This window comes from Fundulus heteroclitus, chromosome 18 (genome assembly GCF_011125445.2).
Source record: "Fundulus heteroclitus isolate FHET01 chromosome 18, MU-UCD_Fhet_4.1, whole genome shotgun sequence".
NCBI classification, from domain to species: Eukaryota; Metazoa; Chordata; class Actinopteri; order Cyprinodontiformes; family Fundulidae; genus Fundulus; species Fundulus heteroclitus.
The window spans coordinates 16,765,169-16,783,077 of NC_046378.1; the positions used below are offsets into that span (position 1 = coordinate 16,765,169).

The window sequence follows — 17,909 nt, forward strand, 5'->3', positions numbered from 1 at the left end:
TTTTTCAGTCTGGATTAATTTCCATTAATCTGCCCCACAGTTCATTCCACAGGTTGAGAGGAAATTCAGGCCTGGGCTCGGGCTTATCTTTTTTTTTTTTTTTTTTTTTTACCTTTATCTGTTCCCCACCCTTTTATAAGATGTGACCCACTTTCTAACATGTCTTAACCCACCCTGTTTTAGTGACTCAACATTTGTCCTAGTTCACAACAGGAAAACAAGTGCAAGCCCACATTTCAATCAGTTTCTTAGGGAAATCTCCATTCCTCATGTTTTTAGAACACATAGACAATGGAAGTAAAACAGCATTAAACTCGAGATTCATAAGTAAAGGAATAACTTTTGGCCCGACCACTTGTGTCAGAACCTGTCATTTCTGCCAGATCTCCAACAAACAAATAGCACGGTTTGTCTTTTCTCTGGTAGCGTTGCACATTAGCCCATCATTCTCAAAAACTGCAGGAGCATCCCAATAGAAACTAGCAAACTGAGCAGTTTCTTAGTATTTTAGCGTGCTTTGACCCCTTCAACGTAATTCTTTTCCGGGAAAAATTGTGGTGTTTTCCAATGACCTAGTTAGCGAGGGTTAAAGCTTACATAACGGACCCCGTCACACTCTGAATGGCTGACGATGTTTTAGGGTTAGAGGATTTCTCAACAACAATGTTTAATCTGCAGGTTGTGACAGACATGGTGTGAGGACGGTAGAGGGAGTACACTCTAAGGAAACGCGGCACGTACACAGACACACACACACACACACACACACACACACACACACGCTTGGTTACTAGGTTTCAGCCTGCAACCCATCAACAGCAAAGCCTGAAAAAAAAAAAAAAACTGCTGACCGAAAATCCCTTCGTTATCCCCTGGGAGAAGAAAAAAATGTTAATCCTTCACAACTTGGAAGATGTTTTTTCAGATGTATGCCTCATGAAACCAGTTGTTTCGGTGTTTAACAGGAACCTAGTTAAAGATTTAAGTATAAAAAATGCCCCTTTTCTTTGTTTTAAACTTTTGCTTGCGTCTATACAGACAAGTCAGTAATGTAATTTTTGACATTAGACTTGATAAAGCACAATTGCTTCAATAGGCCCGTCGTAGTGCATGCACAGTGCTTAAGATCAGGTGAGTCGGGTAAAGACTGTTTTGACAGAAGCAGCTTCTGTGGTTGATTATTAACAGTTTCTCAGAGCAAACTGATAACAAGTCTGTGCTAAAAGAATCGTGCAGTACAAAATGTGAGATGGAAAAAAGCCCAAGACAATGAGACAAAAGTTCAGCAATATATAGCCTACTTTACAAAAGCAAAATAAAAAATGCTTCTTTTGGCCAGTTTTCTGTCATCAGTTTCCTTAAAAGCCCAGCTTGGTGGAACTTTAAGCCGTTTGCCCTTTTGTTCAACAGGGCCATTTGAAACCAGTCTGGCCTCGCAAACTAAAGTTAATGTTTGCGAACAAACACATGCCAGGTTTTTTTTCTTTTTCTTTTTTGGCTTTACTGTTTACACTATGTGGTCATTGTCCATCACCGTGGCAACACATCCTGCTATTGCTCGAAAGGGGAACTGGGTTTAAAGACACAATGCGCAATTGTGGCTCAAGCTGAGGTTAATGCCGAGCCCAGTTTCAATCAGTTTCTTAGGAAAATCTGCATTCCTCATGTACTTGTAACATGTAGACCACAAAAATAAATACATTTAGAGACAATCTGTCTCAGCACTGTTCAGAGCACAGAAGATGGCAAGATGCAGCTTTACTGAGAAGTGCTTATAGCTTTTATTTAACTTAATGCCATTTTTCTCTTTGCTAGCAAAGAGCAACATTGTTAAGAGGCCATTTACAACAAGTGCAACGACAGAAGGGAATAGTGTGGTTTGTGTAAATGAAAACACTTATGAATTGATTCAAAGATAATGAATTTGCATTGCACAGCACATACTTTCTTTAACTTATATGTTTATCCTATAACTTTTTTGGTTTCACTTTAAAGATGCACATCAAAAAATATTATTTTCAATTAAATATCAAGTGGTTTAGTTTTTAATTTCTTACAAAGTACATTCATGCCCTGAATGAACCTCCACTATAGTCAATAGCAGGCTCTAGCAAGTTTTCTTTCAGGGGTTGCTGTCTATTTAACTTATTCCATCCTCTCATTAGTTTTGGCTGGCCCAATCTGTCTCTACTGTAAAAAGGATCCCCACAGCATGATACTGCCACCACTGTGTTTCAGGTGTGCTCAGGGTGTGGTGTTAGTTTGCAGCCACCAAAAGTGTCAATTCTGTCTCTTTTTGCCAGAATCGTTGACTGTGTCCTTTACATTGCACAATGCAAACTATAAACATGACTTTTTTTTTTTTATAATTTTCTTCCAACAATGGCGTGGATCTCTGCAGCTCCCCCAGAGTTACTAGGGGCCTCTGCTGCTTCTGTGATTAGTGCTCTATTTCCCCAGCCTGTCTGTCTTGGTGGTTGGTTGGCCTGGATAAGTTTGTAGTTCTACCAGATTCTCCACATTTTCAGATAATAGATTTAACAATGTCCTATGAGATATTTAAAGCACAGAGACATTGCTTTCCAACCTAACCCTGCTTAAAACTTCACCACTCCTTTATCGCTGACCCTTCTTCTGTGTTCTTTGGTCTTTATGATGATATTTGCTCACTAATGTTTTACAATGAACCTCTGAGACGTTCAGAGAACTGCTGTTGTTATACTGACATTCATTTATACACAGGTGACTCACTTCAGAAGGCAACTGGTTGCACAGCATTTTATGTAGGGTATGAAAGTAAAAGGTGCTGGATACAAATGCAAACCAGACTACTGATATTTTAGCAATCGCATATTTTGAACAGCTTGTAACCATTTGATTCCTTTTCAAAACAGAGACAACTTGGTGTTGGTCCATGACCCAAAATCCTAATAAACAATCCTAGAAGGACGATTGCAATAACAACGTTAGGAAATGAGAAAAAGTTCAAGGTTATAATACAGTCCCAAGCGTCTGTTTTCTAATAACATGCAATGGCAAGATTTGTGGGAAAGTGAACATAGACCAGCCACACTCGAGCACAAAACAGTGATTGAACTGTCAAAACTGCCAAACCATAGTACAAGAACTCTCTTGACAAGTGTAGAAAAAGCTTGGGTATCAGGCCTTGAGTTTATTAGGATGCAATCACATTACAAAGCTACTTTCCCTAGCCTTCTAGGGAAATTAACACAATTCTCCATTTTCTCCAGAAATTTCAATCAAGATAGTCTCCACAGACACATTTTATCTGTCTACACAGCATCATGCAAAAGTTGTCTTCAAATCTATGTCAAGAATCATACCTGCTGAATATTAAATGTATTCACAATACATACTTTACATATGCAAAGTACAACAGTATGACTTCTACATGCAACGTATAAAAATCTCAGACCATTTCAAACTGTCGTTTGCCCACTTTTACGTTGGCCCACTTTCCAAAGTGGGCCAACGTAAAAGTAAATGCCCCTTTCAGTTCCTACTTTTTCCAGCTTACAGCCTTTGTTTTGTTGCATTGGCTGCCCAAACTCCACAAGGGTGGTGACGTGTTTGTTGCACAACACATCGTCTCACTGGGGATAGATATAAAGTAGAAGTTGCAACAGAGTATTTTTGCTTAACATCTGAATGTGTCTTGCACAATTCCTGAGAACATTCAGCTCACGAGGCAGAACAGATCAATCAAGGTTGGAAGTTGGAAATGACAGCAGCTCACTTGTTTCCTGGGAAAGCAAGAATGTTGTATAACCCAGTTACTTTCCTTCTATGTTGTTTGAGATATAAGAACTACATATGAGGACATTTATAAGCATTAGAACGGATGGGTGTTTTGCTGCTGTGTTTTATATAGTCAGTCACTTTGGTAAGTCAGAAGTGGTAAGTTTGAAAACGTCCTCACTTTCCTGAATAATTTTGGTGGAGGATAAGCAGCGGCTTCTGCTGTCAGCCACTTGAGTTAAGGGGTGGTTCATTTTATTGTTCTTAGTTGGTTTTCTTGGCAAGTGCAATCAGTGATTCATGGAGATGCGTCTGAACAGAAAGGTCAGCAAATAAGCAAATTTTTGGAATTCACATAATAGCCTAGTTTCCTTTAGAGCTTGTGAAATGTGAGCGTGAGGGTTAGTGTCTTGTGCAACTGCAAAGTCTTGCAACTTTTGGGTCATGGGTTTTTGCCTATAAAAACTCTTTGTTGATTGTGTACAAAAGCACACAATAGCTAGATTCGTCCTTTTGTGAGATTTGGCTTTTTTCACACTGTTGTGTTCATGGCTGACCGGGACACTGATCCAGAATAATTTACAGGCGTTTTCCTTCTGGCTGTGTCTAAATGTAAAAAAAAAAAAAAAAAAAGTTTATATGGAGCATTTAGTTTTCATGTACAAGACAGAAAAACCCAACATTTTATTTCATAAAAAGTCAACAAAACATTTTTTATTTATTTAGGAATTTATTGTTTCCTTTTCAGGCAATTAAAAATATAATATTCTCTTTTTCTGTTTTTTTTTCTCACATTGGCTTTTCACAGAGTTGGAAATATCTCTCCATAAATAATAGTACAAAACACATAGTTTCTGTTTTTTTTAAAACATGAATAAATATAATAAATACATAGTTTAAGTTAAACAACAAGAGCCAACCAATAACCAAAAGGAATACTGCGGTGTTCCCTGAACCAGGCTGTCAAACAAACAGGGGGGGAAAAAACAATAGATGGTGTGCAATTAACAAATACAACAGAACCTTTTACAGAATCAAAACCATGAAAGCATGTCAGAATGCAGATATCCAATCCATATCACAGCAATCTATTAGCACACTTTGATCCTTCAGCATTCTGCAATATTTACTTGCACCCCAAGTCTCGATAAAAGAAAATTAAACTCAAACATCCTTACAGGCATTCTTGTACACTCACTCTATTTCCATACACACTGAGCAGAATTACGAATAAAGCTTTGGTTAAATGCTACTGGGACTTTTTCCCCATTTGAATTAGCTGTAAAGTGCATATATTAGACACATGTCAGGTCTCGCTGATTAAGGCTACTGAATCAAATATACTGCTTGTGGCACAGAGAATGGAAAATTATTTAAGGCACAGGCGTTAATGATTGTCACTAAAAGGTAAGCCATTTTAAACCACCACTGATTTGTAGTGAGCCAAAATATGTTCTGGTAAAGTCAAGACCTGCAGAAGAGGTAATTCTCATGGAAGACTACATGCAAAGGCCTAATAGGCTTAGCCATGCTTATGAGTATAAAAATAAAGTCTGATAACATTTGAGCTCTAAAATCATCTTAGTATGTGTAGTTTGTAAAAGATAAGTTACATTTCTACAAGTGTTATTATGTTGTCTTGTTCTGAACAGTTTTAGAAATAGTCAGGAGATAGAAAAGCTACGTAAGTGTCACAGTTGTTTCTCTTTGGATTATTTGGGCCCAGCTGACACTTTCTCTAGTCAGACAGAGACAAACGCTCAAACACGGTGAGCCGCTTGTTGGCCGAGCCGTCAAAGGTTGGAGACTCTGTCCCGCTGGAGCTGCTGCTGCTGTAGCTGTCCTCCAGGGAGTCCTCGGAGGAGAAGCGCTGCAGTCCGGCGGGCCTCGTGAAAACGGCACTGCTGCCAAGACCAGGAAACAGCAAGTTGCTGTCCTGGTCCACTGTGCTGGGGAAAGCTCTAGTTTTGTTGCCGGTAAAGTTATTTCCGTGGCCGCACACGCAGCGTGTGGTCTTTGGCTCCAGGATGAGAGGAATGTCTCCGGCGCTGGTGCGGTTCTGGTGGTTGCCAAACTGGAATGCTGATGTCTCCCTCTGCAGGGAGTCTCCGAACACAGGGGAAAGGAGATCTGCGGGAGGAGGGGAAACTGAAGGAGCACGGGTAAATCCCAGGTTGGGATCATTGAAGAGCGCAGGGAATGATGGAGGAGAGGAGCTGCGGGAGGAGCCCATGAAGCCAGCGAAGCTGACACTCTGGCGGAGCTGGTGGCGTGGGTTGTGGCCGACAGATGTAGAGGGGTTTTGCTGCTGCTGGAATTTGGTAGACGGTAGGGGACCGCCACTGATTTTCTCCTCATGAATGAAGTGGCAGCGCGAGCCGTACGGACAGTAGCCAAAGTTGTAGAAGGTTCTGCAGGGCTCGGTCTTATACTTTGGGTGGCGGTACAGTCCTCTCAGTTCGGCCTCGCCATGGGCAAACTGACACTTGCTGCCATACTTGCAAGTGCCGCTCTCCTGGTAGCCGCGGCACAACTCAGTCTTGTAACGGTTAGAGGAAAGCAGTGGTGGTAGCTGAGGCGGGAGGTTAGATGAGGGAGCAAATCCTGGTGGGGGGGCCACTGTAGTAGTAGGGCTTGGGGGGAAAGGCTCCAGGCCTTTCAGGTGTCCGATTGAAGGAAGCAGGCAGCTGCTGGGCTCGGTCAGGCTCATAGAGCGGTCAGGCCGGAAGGAGACTTGTTTTTTGTTGGAAACTGGCGCCTGACTCCAGATGTTGGATGACCAGATAGAGCTGCCATTGTCGTCCTCGTTAACATGCTCAGAGCTTGAGCTAAGGCTTGAGGAGGCAGGATGGGAGGAGGGGGAGAAGAAGGAGGACGATCGGCTCAGTCGGTTTTGCACTGGGATTTTAAGCTGTGGCTGTGACAAGAGCTGGTCTTCATTCAAGTCCACGTTCAGAAAGTTCTGTAACATAGTTTAAACAGTTACCATAAAGCTTATAGACGGTCTGTAAAGCAAGAAATATTTGATTGTCTCACATAGGAGTTGGCAGGAATAAAAACACTTATAGATAGACTTTTAGAAGTTCAGAAAGCCTACTAAAAGATAGGGAAAAAGAAAAAAAGAAGCTGTTTTTACTCACTTTTGGCAAGATGTCAAGCATATCGGACATGCTGTATCCCTTTGGCTACACCAAGAAAACTGAGATCTGATCCTTAGTTCAGTATTAAATGCCTGCGTGTAGACTTGGCTTAACTGCATTTTCAGCGCTCTTTTAAAGGTAGTGCCCCTCCCTCTGGGAGGAGTTTCCACAGCTATGTTCCCGGATGAGCCTCCTTCTGACAAACCCCTTCTCCTCCCCCTCCAGAAAAAAAAGAGAGAGAGAAAGACGAAAGAAAACTGAGTATTTTTAACCAGCTGTATGACATGTTTCAGTTTCGCAGGCACGTAAAGGCAAAGTGGCTTATTTACATAGGTCTCGCAGAGACTCTGCTTCAAGGGCTAGAGCAAACCCAATGTGTTTACGCTCTCATGCATAAAGTGAACGACCACAAGCTTCCTGCAGGAAGAAAAATCCTCCCAACTCTATGAGATATTTAGCAGTATGAAGCATTCAGGCTTCAAGAAAATCCCCCCAAAAAAGACTGTTAAGAAAAAGCATCTCTATTCTAACCTGTATACATGCACTCAGTCACATGTTTACCATATGTGGCCTCGTGTATTCCAGTGACTAATACTACATTTGCGAGAAGTGTGAGACATACGTTGCACAATGTATATTTTCTATTTTTCTTCTTACATAGTTAACAGAATGTATTACTGTGCATTCACGTTTACCAGAATATGTCTTCCACCCCCCCCCCCCCCCCCCACACACACACACACATTAGATCTTCTGGTTTCAGTGATGATCACATCAGAACTGAAATCAAAGTATTGATTGGTTGAAGGGAGAAACCTTTGGCTACAAACAAGATACGAGCAAGTTAAAAACATCCACAAATACCAAAGTAGAAAAAGAACAATCGAAACAGAGATGTCCTAAACACTGTCTGAAAAACAAAATTTTCACACTGTTTCATGCTGTTGTAGGCTTATTTTTTTTTTTTACTATGCTTGTTGCATAAAGGAAATTGTTTTATATAATTTTCTATTACAATGTAATTCGATTAAGAAAATGCTTTTCTCCAGCCTTCTCCAGAAACTGACTAAAATCTTTTTTCCTGTCACATCAGTTGAGTTGTTTTTACGGAACTTGGCCCGCTTGACGCTCAGGGCCCACAGTGGAAACATGTCAGTCTTAAATGTCACATCACAGCTAATGTATTCACCAAAAACAGTGTGTGTGCAGATGTTGTCGTGAAACCAAAAGTCCACGACTGTCCCACACACTGTAAAAACAGTAAAACCAAAAATTATTCACACCCCTTGGCAGGTATACTTTTTTTTTTTTTTTTTTTTTTAAATAAATAAGTTTGTGTCTGATAGGAAATGAGACAGGCACCTCTTAAATGATGAGGTAGTATAGAAAGAGTATCAGTTTTGAAATAACTGATACTATTTTAATAAATGTTGAAATATAAATTTTTGAGACTGGCGACCTGGCCAGGGTGTACCCCGCCTCTCGCCCATTGACAGCTGGAGATAGGCACCAGCACCCCTTGCGGCCCCACAAGGGATAGACATGACAAAAAATGGATGGATGGATGGATATCAATTTTTGTACCTCTCAATAATCATTTAAAAAAAATCTTCCTTGAGATTACAGCTATCAAACCCTTCTAATGTTTGTTGATTTCTTTAGAGCTGAACTCCAAGTCTTTGAGATTGTAAACCCTATTTACCATCACCCTAATCTTTAGCTGCCTCCAAAGATTGTCTATCAGATTATAGTTTCTAGTTGGGCCACTCTAGATAATTAATATGACTTCCGGTCAGAACATATTGGTAAAATTAAAAAAAAAAATTACTTTATATCTAAATATGTCAGGAGTATGAAACAAATTGGGCTTTACTCTACAGTGTTACCTGGTGTTGTAGTAAGAAGTTTCTTTGCAATTACAGTAAAAATGCATATGCAAATACACTGTCAGGGTAATTTTCTTGAAGCTTTTCTGAGTTATTGATCAGCTATCTGTAATTATTTGTCTTATTCAATAAAACGGAAATCCCATACTGAAATGAAATGCAGACAGGTTGGCATGGGTTCTGCTACAATACTCCAGTCGTCAAATATATGGTAACACTGCTGGTGTCCCGATACTGACACTGGTATCGGTATTGGGCCCGATACCAGTGTCAAGTACTCATACTCATACTTGTAAAAGCAACCCGATACTCTGAACCCATACCAATCTTGTGTTTTCTGCTGTGAAGAGGGGCAAAAAAGCCATCTTTTAACACAAAAATCAGATAAAGCATTTCAAGACTACACATGATACAGAATTCAAAGAGTTTGCTGCAGTACAACCAAAATTGCAACAATGTTCTCTCACCAAATTTATTGCCCTTGATGATCAGTCGTTTTCAGTGGTAAATTATATTGTTAAGTTATTTGTGATTTATAAGTCCCAATTTATTAAGTACTCAGTATCAGTACTTGGAATCGGCAAGTATCTAAACTGAAATACTCGTACTTGTGCTTGGTCTGGAAAAAAAATGGTATTGGACCATCCCTAGTTAACACAATAACTGCTGCAATAAGGTACACTGTGAACAGAATCAAAAAAGCTAACTTTTAATGCAGGTGTCAGTTTTCTTTCACAATCATTCATAAGCTTCATATCAAATAATAAAAACACATTTTTCTCTCTCTCAGCACCGCTGCTGCTGCTCTTGCATGTGTCACCCACTTAAATGAGTCATCCTGAGTCCTGGCAATGATGAGAAAGATATTCTAAATGTTGTGTAAATCTAGAAGTCACTTAAATATTGGTAGGGGATGTGTGACAATCATATGGCGAACAAGTCCGGTAAAATAATAAAAAAGACACAAATTACTCAAGTATTGAAATTTCTCAAGAACCCTAAGTCTCAACAGCGTTGCTCATTGTTTCACGTATACATCCCAGCTATTTAAAGCTTTCTGACCATACTTTAGATTTTTTTTTTATACATTTGAGCTTTTACAAGGGTCATTGTTGTACATGCAGTAAAGAGCCATCAGATTGCCCACCAATTTGAGGAAAAATAAGGAATTACGGGTCAGAGCTGAGGGTGAGGGTGAGGACCAAAAGAAACATGTTTGATATAATATGAAAACAAAAGCTTAGCACTATGAGCAAATGTACTTTTCAACGACATCAAAATTGCATGAAGTTTTATTTACATTTTCTGAATCAAAGAACCATGCATTGTGTCTCTAGACTGCACCTGACTTTGAAATCTTTGCAATAAGGATCTCTAAGTGTAAACTAGTCCAAGTTTCACCCAACTTTTGACAGATCAAACTGATTCGTAGTACACTAGTGAAAAAATAGTGCGTGTTAAAAAATGGTTGCCATATTAAAAGACAGGTGGTCGAAAATGTTTCGCTATGAGTCAAGACTCAAAATCTAATTTAATAGATGTATCGCCAGAAAACTTTACATATAGCATTTTATCCATGTCCACAGTTAAAGCAGAATAACCATTTTTAAATGCATTTTCTGGTGCACTGGTTCAAGTGGCTAATCGTACCAACCAAATGCAGTAAACAGAACATTTGGTTTACGCTCCACCTTGCAACCTTTGAAATGTAAAATGCTCAGGAAACAATAACTCCACAGTGAATCAGAATGGAAAGCACAAGCAAAAAACAGAATTTAAAGACCCACAACTCACTGCCCAACTATCATTAAAGTCTACTTTTTGGAAGCACCAGTGGGTCGAAAAAAAAGCTGTACGTGTTAATGTCACCACTGTTCAACAAGGATGAGCTATGAAGCAGGCCTTACGTCGAGCTTAATTACCCACTGGAAACAACAACTGAATGTAAACATGCCTTGTACAAAGCAAAGATAAAACAAGCTAACGTGGAGATCCAGCTGTCTGTCGAACTACAGAGTGCACGCTCTCCTCTCTCGGTACATTTTCGTTAATTTCCTTGAAGTGGGCTGTGTGTATATGTCATGTCACACAAAGGATTGTGGGATTCCTTATAGCTCCTTAGTGCCGGTGAAGGAGCTATGTTAGGAAGCATACAGGCTCCTTTTCCTACCTCCTTCTATACTGAGTGCACTGTTTGGACAGCACTTATCCTGGCAACCATTGACACATTTCAGCTTTGGCTGAGGAGTCTTTACTGATTAGACCCTTTCGAATGCAGCCTGATTTTAAACGCATGGCGATAGTAATAGAGCCCCATAGCAAAATCCCCCCTCATAACCACTTTAGCTAGCAAATTACACAAGCTTTGTAAAAGCTTCAGTTGTCAATTGCCCTCACTGTCCATTGCCATGCTTATTGTAATAAAGCCTACTGTAAGAACAGTTCAATTTTAAATGTGCAGTTTAAGAACGTTAAGTTTTTATTCTATTTGCAGAGTTTTAGTTTTAGATAGATGGTATCTATTTGGTAAGGAATTTGCTACATTCAGTTGCTACATTCAGTTCTACATTTGTTCAACATACCCAACTGGTACCAAGTAATGTACTGAACACTGGTTCTCTGCACCATTAGACATCTAGTGCTGAATCAAAGCACCTTCTTTAAACACAACCATTTTTCCGTGTCTTCATTTTTTCCAATAAGTGCAGAAGTTTATGAGCTAGTAATCAAATTAATACATAAAATGACCTCACATGCTCTTTACACTGGCATGACGACGTACTGACTTCATGACCGAGGCCAGACTAGCTTCTCATGTTCAGCTATTTATATCTCCAGCTAGATATAAATAATGTCTTTTATTACAAGCATGGCAGATTATATGAGCCTGTCAACAGTGTGTGGAAAACTCTGACCCCTTCTTTAGAAGCATTCCCTCCTGACCAGGCCAGGAAATAAGCGCAGATACTTGGGAAGCAAAATGACATTCATATGTGTGCATGTGTGTTTACATGGTGGTGTGGTTACTTTCATGTGCTTGGTTTTGCTCTGTCTCCTACAGTTGCAGGGAGGGAGTATCTCCAAAACAGGGAGTGGTGCTTATTTACGAGTAGAAATACAAGCTTAAGAGACTATTCTCGCTGACGGTGACTTGCAGGTTCCTTAGTGAGTGTGTGAGTGTGAGGTTTTTCTTTCCTTGGTGACTAAGTGAGTGAGTGCTCAATTTCCAAGTTTTCCACAAAGCTTCGTCTAAGATGACATCTCGGTTTATACGTTGCAAAGTCTTGTAACATGTTGGGGCACGATAACAGAAGGGAGAGGTTGTGTAACAAACTGTAATGTGAGAACTGTCTAAAACACAACGCTACCTTGTTATTTTTTAATGGAAAAATTTATGTTTTCCCATTTTAAGGTACTTTCATTCTCAACCAAAAGCTTATTTAAGCAGGATGACGAATATTTTTTAAAATGTGTAGTTTTTTTTTCCTTTTCCTTTCTTTTCTACTTTTGAATGAATTAAGCAGAATTTATAGCATGATATAAAAGCTGATATAAATAAATTTTATGTCTATTTGCCAATAACAAACATTTAAGTAAAAGAATATAAATAAATATGACTTGTGCTGTCTAGACTCTCTACGTGGGTTTCAGGATGTGCCCAATTTTCACATACCTTTATCAGTGTTCTCTGACTGTGTACTTTGATAAAACTGCAAGGTTGGATCATTAACCCAAAGGCCTTTGTTCAGCCCTGTCGATCACGTAGTATCTGCTCTGACACAGAGTTGACACAAACGTCTAACCAACTGTGGTTAAAAACGTACCAGGCACAGTTCAATACAATTTCAGCTGAACTCTGATTAGATCATCCCAACGACTAACATATTGTTTAAAATTCAACCGAGGTATTCAGCTAACGTATTTGCATTTCTAGTAAGTGCAAGGCACGATATATTTGACATTTTACTATTTACCAGCAGTAGAAATGAGGTTACTGTATTATACAGTATGATGACATCTCCCATCTTATTACTGCCGTTCCAGGAATCATTAATGGGAAGTGGGAAGAGGTTTTAAAAGGTATTTAGATGTGCCACTTCCGTTTAAAAGACGTCACCCACCAGGCTATTTCCTGTAGCCCTAAGCTTGACAGGTTGATCGGGGCGTCTGTACAGGTTAATGGTGTGTGTATGGTTTCCTTTCTGACTCTCTTTTGGTCTTGTGGCGGAAACATTGAGGCCTGTGACAGCTTTTACAGGTTCTAGATACAAGCAGTCAACAAGAAGGAATAAGAATTAAAAAAAAGAAAAACGGTAAAACCCCTAAATAAAACAGGCTGCGTACTGTACATCCTAAACCAGCAGCTGTTGACTGAATTTATGGCAAGTTGTGGTACTTTGAACCAAAGAACATGTTCCCAGTGAATGGATTTTAAATGGCTGTACAACCCTTGACAAACACAAAGAGCAAGTTTTGATCAATAAACCTTGCTTACTTATTAACTAGAGGTGTTTGCAGCATACTGTGATGGGTTTGCCATTTATTTTATTTTTAGTTAAACTGTAGCCTCTTAGAACTAGTAATAAATCATTTATCTCGTATAAAGAACGATCTGTAACACACACAAAACAACGGAAACTTAAGCAAACACAAGATTTTGTACTTAACTCACGTTGCTACAAATTGCATTGGACGTGGACACATTAATAAGGTAACAGGAAACAGTAAATGTAATGAACAAAGTTTTGATGAAACATTTAGTTCTATTTTCTAACATGTACAAACAGAATCCAAATCTCCCAGAGCTTAGCTGTTAGTATCTCAGATCTAAATTGCAGCTAAAGATAAATATTAACACGTGACAATCGTAGCAGAGCTTAAGTGAAACTCTGCAAACTATTTTGGCATATTTTCATTCCTAGACTCCTCTACAAACACTTAACAAGTGCACCTGTGTGAGGGGAACTCAGGGAAACTTTTTAGGATTCTGACTCACCATTCATAGGTCTAAACCGCCAAGTCATCATCACATGCCTCCTGATGACAGGCAGGTTTAGTCAACAATGAAGAGACGCCCAGCAGCTACTGAGGTGTCCTTTCTTGCCAAAACAAAATTATGCGGCTTATAATTCTACTGCACAGTTCAGAGATATTTGTATCTCTTTGTCCTGTTTTACCTTACACATCAAGTTATCCTGTTTTTAGGCTGACTGGCAGTATTAAGGTTGACCTTTGACGTTCCTTTTGGTTTGCCATCTCCTTCAAACCTCTCACCTAAAGACCCTGATAAATACAGTTTGGCCAGCCTGTGCCTACATTAACTAATACTTTGCAAATATTTAACCATACCCTGCATAGCATTGCTATGGTGACATGCCAAACACTGAACACCTAAATGAGCGCAGGTTAAACAGTTACTTAGCAACATCTGAGGAGCAGGTTTGTCGAGCTAATAAAGATGTCGCAGAAATATGATTAGGCTGAGCGGCTAATACCTTTGAATTTACGGGACGATTCGGGAAGAGAAACTGAGAGGAGGTTGGAGGAGAAAAGGGATTCTTGCAGAAAGGGGAGCATGAGTCAGTGATTTCAGTGAGCGGCCTGTGTTGTCATCATGAGAGGGGGAAAGTACCCTCCTCTCCAGACTTCTGGCACACTCACGAGACATAACCTATATGGAGGCTTCTGTGTGGGCTAATTTAACAGGTGGGCTGCGATGAGACTGATTTTCAGGGTATGATCTGCATGTTTAAAATACGCAGACTGTGGTGAGATTTTAAATAAAAAACAGTTCAGTTTGTTCTTCACGTTACTATATTGGTAGAAGAGATATAAATCTAAAAATGACTTTAATTTTACTTTGGTTGAAGGCAGATTTACTGACAACCATTAAATACAATGCACATTAATCAAACAATCTAAAATGTTGCTAAAGACATCAGTGTTGAGAAACTTCTACAAAGCTGATTAAATGCAAACCTTTTATTTAACAATGCAGTTATAAAGCTTCAGATCAGTATAAACTGTGAACATTGAGGTTAAAAGTGCTACATGTGCACATCGAAATATGTTAATATTTAATCAATTAGAATACGTGTTCTGATGAGGCTTGCTTGTCAGATAAACAGTACCTTTTAAAAATAATAAACCTCTCTAAACAGGTGTTAACATGTTTTTCATTAGGCCCGCATTTCTGTATATATTTTTTGTTGGTCTGATAATCCATTCTAAACTTAAATGTCATGTTTTCATTAGCTGTAAGCGGATAATCATCATGAATAACATAAATAAAGGCTTGAATGCACCAGCCTGTCTGTAATTAATTTACATGATGTGTGTTAATGAGATAAGTTAACTTTTTAATAATTACATTTATTGAATATCCATTGAATATTCAATAAATGTCCTCTCAATATCCTTTTTTTTACTATTGCTTTTTTGAATGAAATATGTACATATTTTATATGAGCCCACACTGACTTCTGGTTTTGCAGCATTTTATGCCACTGTGGCTTATCTTCTGTGTTTCCTCAACGGGCAAACATGACTAATTTTGATCTCATCATTCTCAGCAGATTGCTGGGTTATTTTCTGCTCAGACATTAGAGAAGTATTTAATGACCGGGCAGTTTTTGCTAAAGCTCGCTCACATCATACTCACATATTTAAAGCTCTAGTTTGAATCTTCTCTTCCAATCAATACATAAAGACACATTGCTGTAACGGGGTTTTTTGGTTTGACTGGAAACATGCTGACTAAATACATTACCAATAGTAATTACAGGTTCATCACAAATGTGAGTTACAGGTCAAACCAGATATACATACTCTGTATGAAAAGAAACATAAGCAGTTTTTTTCTCACTCTCTGACACAGAATAAGTTGTAACGTTTCATGTTCTAGGTCAATTAGGGCTGCAGAATCCATTTGTTTAATGTCAGAATAATAAGAGCATTTTTTGTTGTTGAAAAACTCCAGTTATTTTCTGTGATTGTCTTAATTTTTAGTGGAATTGTCTCTAAACTGTATGACATGGATAAAAAATTTTAGGTGTCAAATCATTTGTTTGAATTTTGGTCCATTTCTCCTGACAGGACTGGTGTAACTAAGTCAGGTTTGTGGGTCTCCTTGCTCACACACCTTCTCAGCTTCGCCCACAAATGTTCTTTGACATGGAGATTAAGACTCCATGATGGCCAATCCAAAACATAATATTTGTTCTATTTAAGTCAATTTGTAATTAATTTGATTACGATGATTGTCTGTTAGGAAGACCCATTTGTGCCCAGGCTTTGACTTCCTGGCTGATGTCTTGAGATGTTGCTTCAATAGATCCACATTGTGTTTTTATTTCATGATGTCCTGTTTGGTGACGCACCCCAGCCTACATTGTAGCAAGAGTGTCAAACAACATGATGCTGCCACACTCGTACTTTTTTTTTTTACATACTTCTAAGCTGGGGATGGCCTAACTGCCAAAAATCAAACTCTTAGTTTTGGGAGACAACCGGACAGTTCTCTAAAGAATAAGGTCTATATCTCTGTGTGGGTTTGTATACTACAATCTGACTTTTTTCTGTCGCCTTTGGATTTATGTTTTTTCCTCACAGAGGCCTTCCAGCCCATACCAGTACACTGAATAATAAAACTTTCTCATCAGCATCTTCAAAAGGTCTTTGTTTTTGTCCTGGATTTGATTCTCACACCCTGAACCAAAACATGTTCATCTCTGGGAACAAAAAACATCTACTTTATGAAATATATGTAATAGGTACATATTTTTATGTAATTGTTTAAAGATGGCCCCTTCAGTTATCTCATGGATGGGTATGACTTGTGGATGTCCATAAATCTCATCTTGATATCTTGGCTGATTTTCCTGGGATGTCACACAAGGAAGCATTGTGTTTAACGTGTTGCCTTAAAATCAAACCAAAGGTATGCAGCTAATTAACTAATGCTGTGAATTACCCAATCAAATGCTTATAAACACATACCAATGTCATTTTGATTTCTCCAAACCGTTTGAAGGCATAGTACTCTTATTGTGTGTAAAGTTCTGACAACAAAGAAAGAAAGAAAAAAAACTCAACAAGTAGGGATAATTTTGTCATTCTTTACAGGAAAGTTTATTTGGATTTATAGTCAGATAGTCCAATAAAAGTTATATGTATTTAAACAAATCTATTCATCTATGCAGCTTTGTACTTTTGAAAACAAAACATTTTCCAATTATGAGGCCTTCAGTCCAACCTCTGATCTTTTGCCATTCATATGACTGTTTATAAATTCTTTACTATCAGTATGTCTGTAATAACATTATTATTTAGCTGGAAAACCTTCCAGTGTGTCATTGTGTATCCAAAACTAATGCTTTAAATAGCATTTTAAATTGAATTTGTCAATATGTTTCTCTGTATAAATGATATATTTCAAAGATGTAAACCTGAAATTCACACCAAATGTTAACAACAAAAGTAATTCACTCGCAAAAAAAAAAAAAAAAAATAGACTATGTGTAATGAAGTGAATTGGTACTGGGGAAAAAGTATTCAAAACATGAAGAATGCATATTAGCATCAGCTGGTTTAATACTAACCTATTGAAAAGTTTCTTATAACCAAAGTATTGAATAGAATGGTACGATCGGTAAAAGCAAAGAAATGCGTTACAAAAAATCTTGACGTTGCAAAACAGTTTCTAATGTCAATGGTTAGAGTGTCACTTCAAAACATCTGAATTATCGAAATATATGGAAATATAAAACATTTCACCATAAACTTGCCACAGTAAGGCACCCGTTTCCGACAGACGAGTCAAAATAATAGTTAAAAGAGTCATTTTAGAACCATGGAGCACTTGTAGAGAGTTAAAGAAAGACCTGGAAATAGCTGGTATAGCAGCTTCTGTCACTAATTGCCTTTAAAAACAATTCTGAGGAATAACAACACACTCATTATTTAATCCTTCAATAATAATCTAGTAAAGACAAGAAAGGTCAGAGCTGTCTGTCACGTGGCATGTGATTGAGATGAGCGTGCGGTCCGACTGGTTGAACTTGCTTCTCTAGCTTTCTTTAAGAAGGCATCACTGAAGATTAGATCTCAAAAACAAACAAGAAAC

At 38.6% G+C, this 17,909-nt stretch overlaps 1 protein-coding gene across 1 annotated transcript; it reads right to left on the reverse strand.

The window, feature by feature from the left end:
* Positions 1 to 4,492: 4,492 nt before the first annotated feature.
* Positions 4,493 to 7,015, reverse strand: zgc:162730 (uncharacterized protein LOC564559 homolog). Its single transcript, XM_012856091.3, has 2 exons — positions 6,900 to 7,015; positions 4,493 to 6,721 (listed from the first exon to the last, which is right to left on the reverse strand). The coding sequence occupies exons 1-2, from the start codon at positions 6,927 to 6,929 to the stop codon at positions 5,498 to 5,500; spliced, it is 1,254 nt and encodes a 417-aa protein (XP_012711545.1). The 5' UTR covers positions 6,930 to 7,015; the 3' UTR covers positions 4,493 to 5,497.
* Positions 7,016 to 17,909: the final 10,894 nt, after the last annotated feature.

Excerpts from the sequence above, each read along its gene's own strand:
- zgc:162730 (XM_012856091.3), bottom strand. The coding sequence starts at position 6,929 with ATGTCCGATATGCTTGACATCTTGCCAAAA. Across the intron at positions 6,722-6,899 it reads TGCTTGACATCTTGCCAAAA|AACTTTCTGAACGTGGACTT; the intron begins GTGAGTAAAAAC and ends ACTATGTTACAG.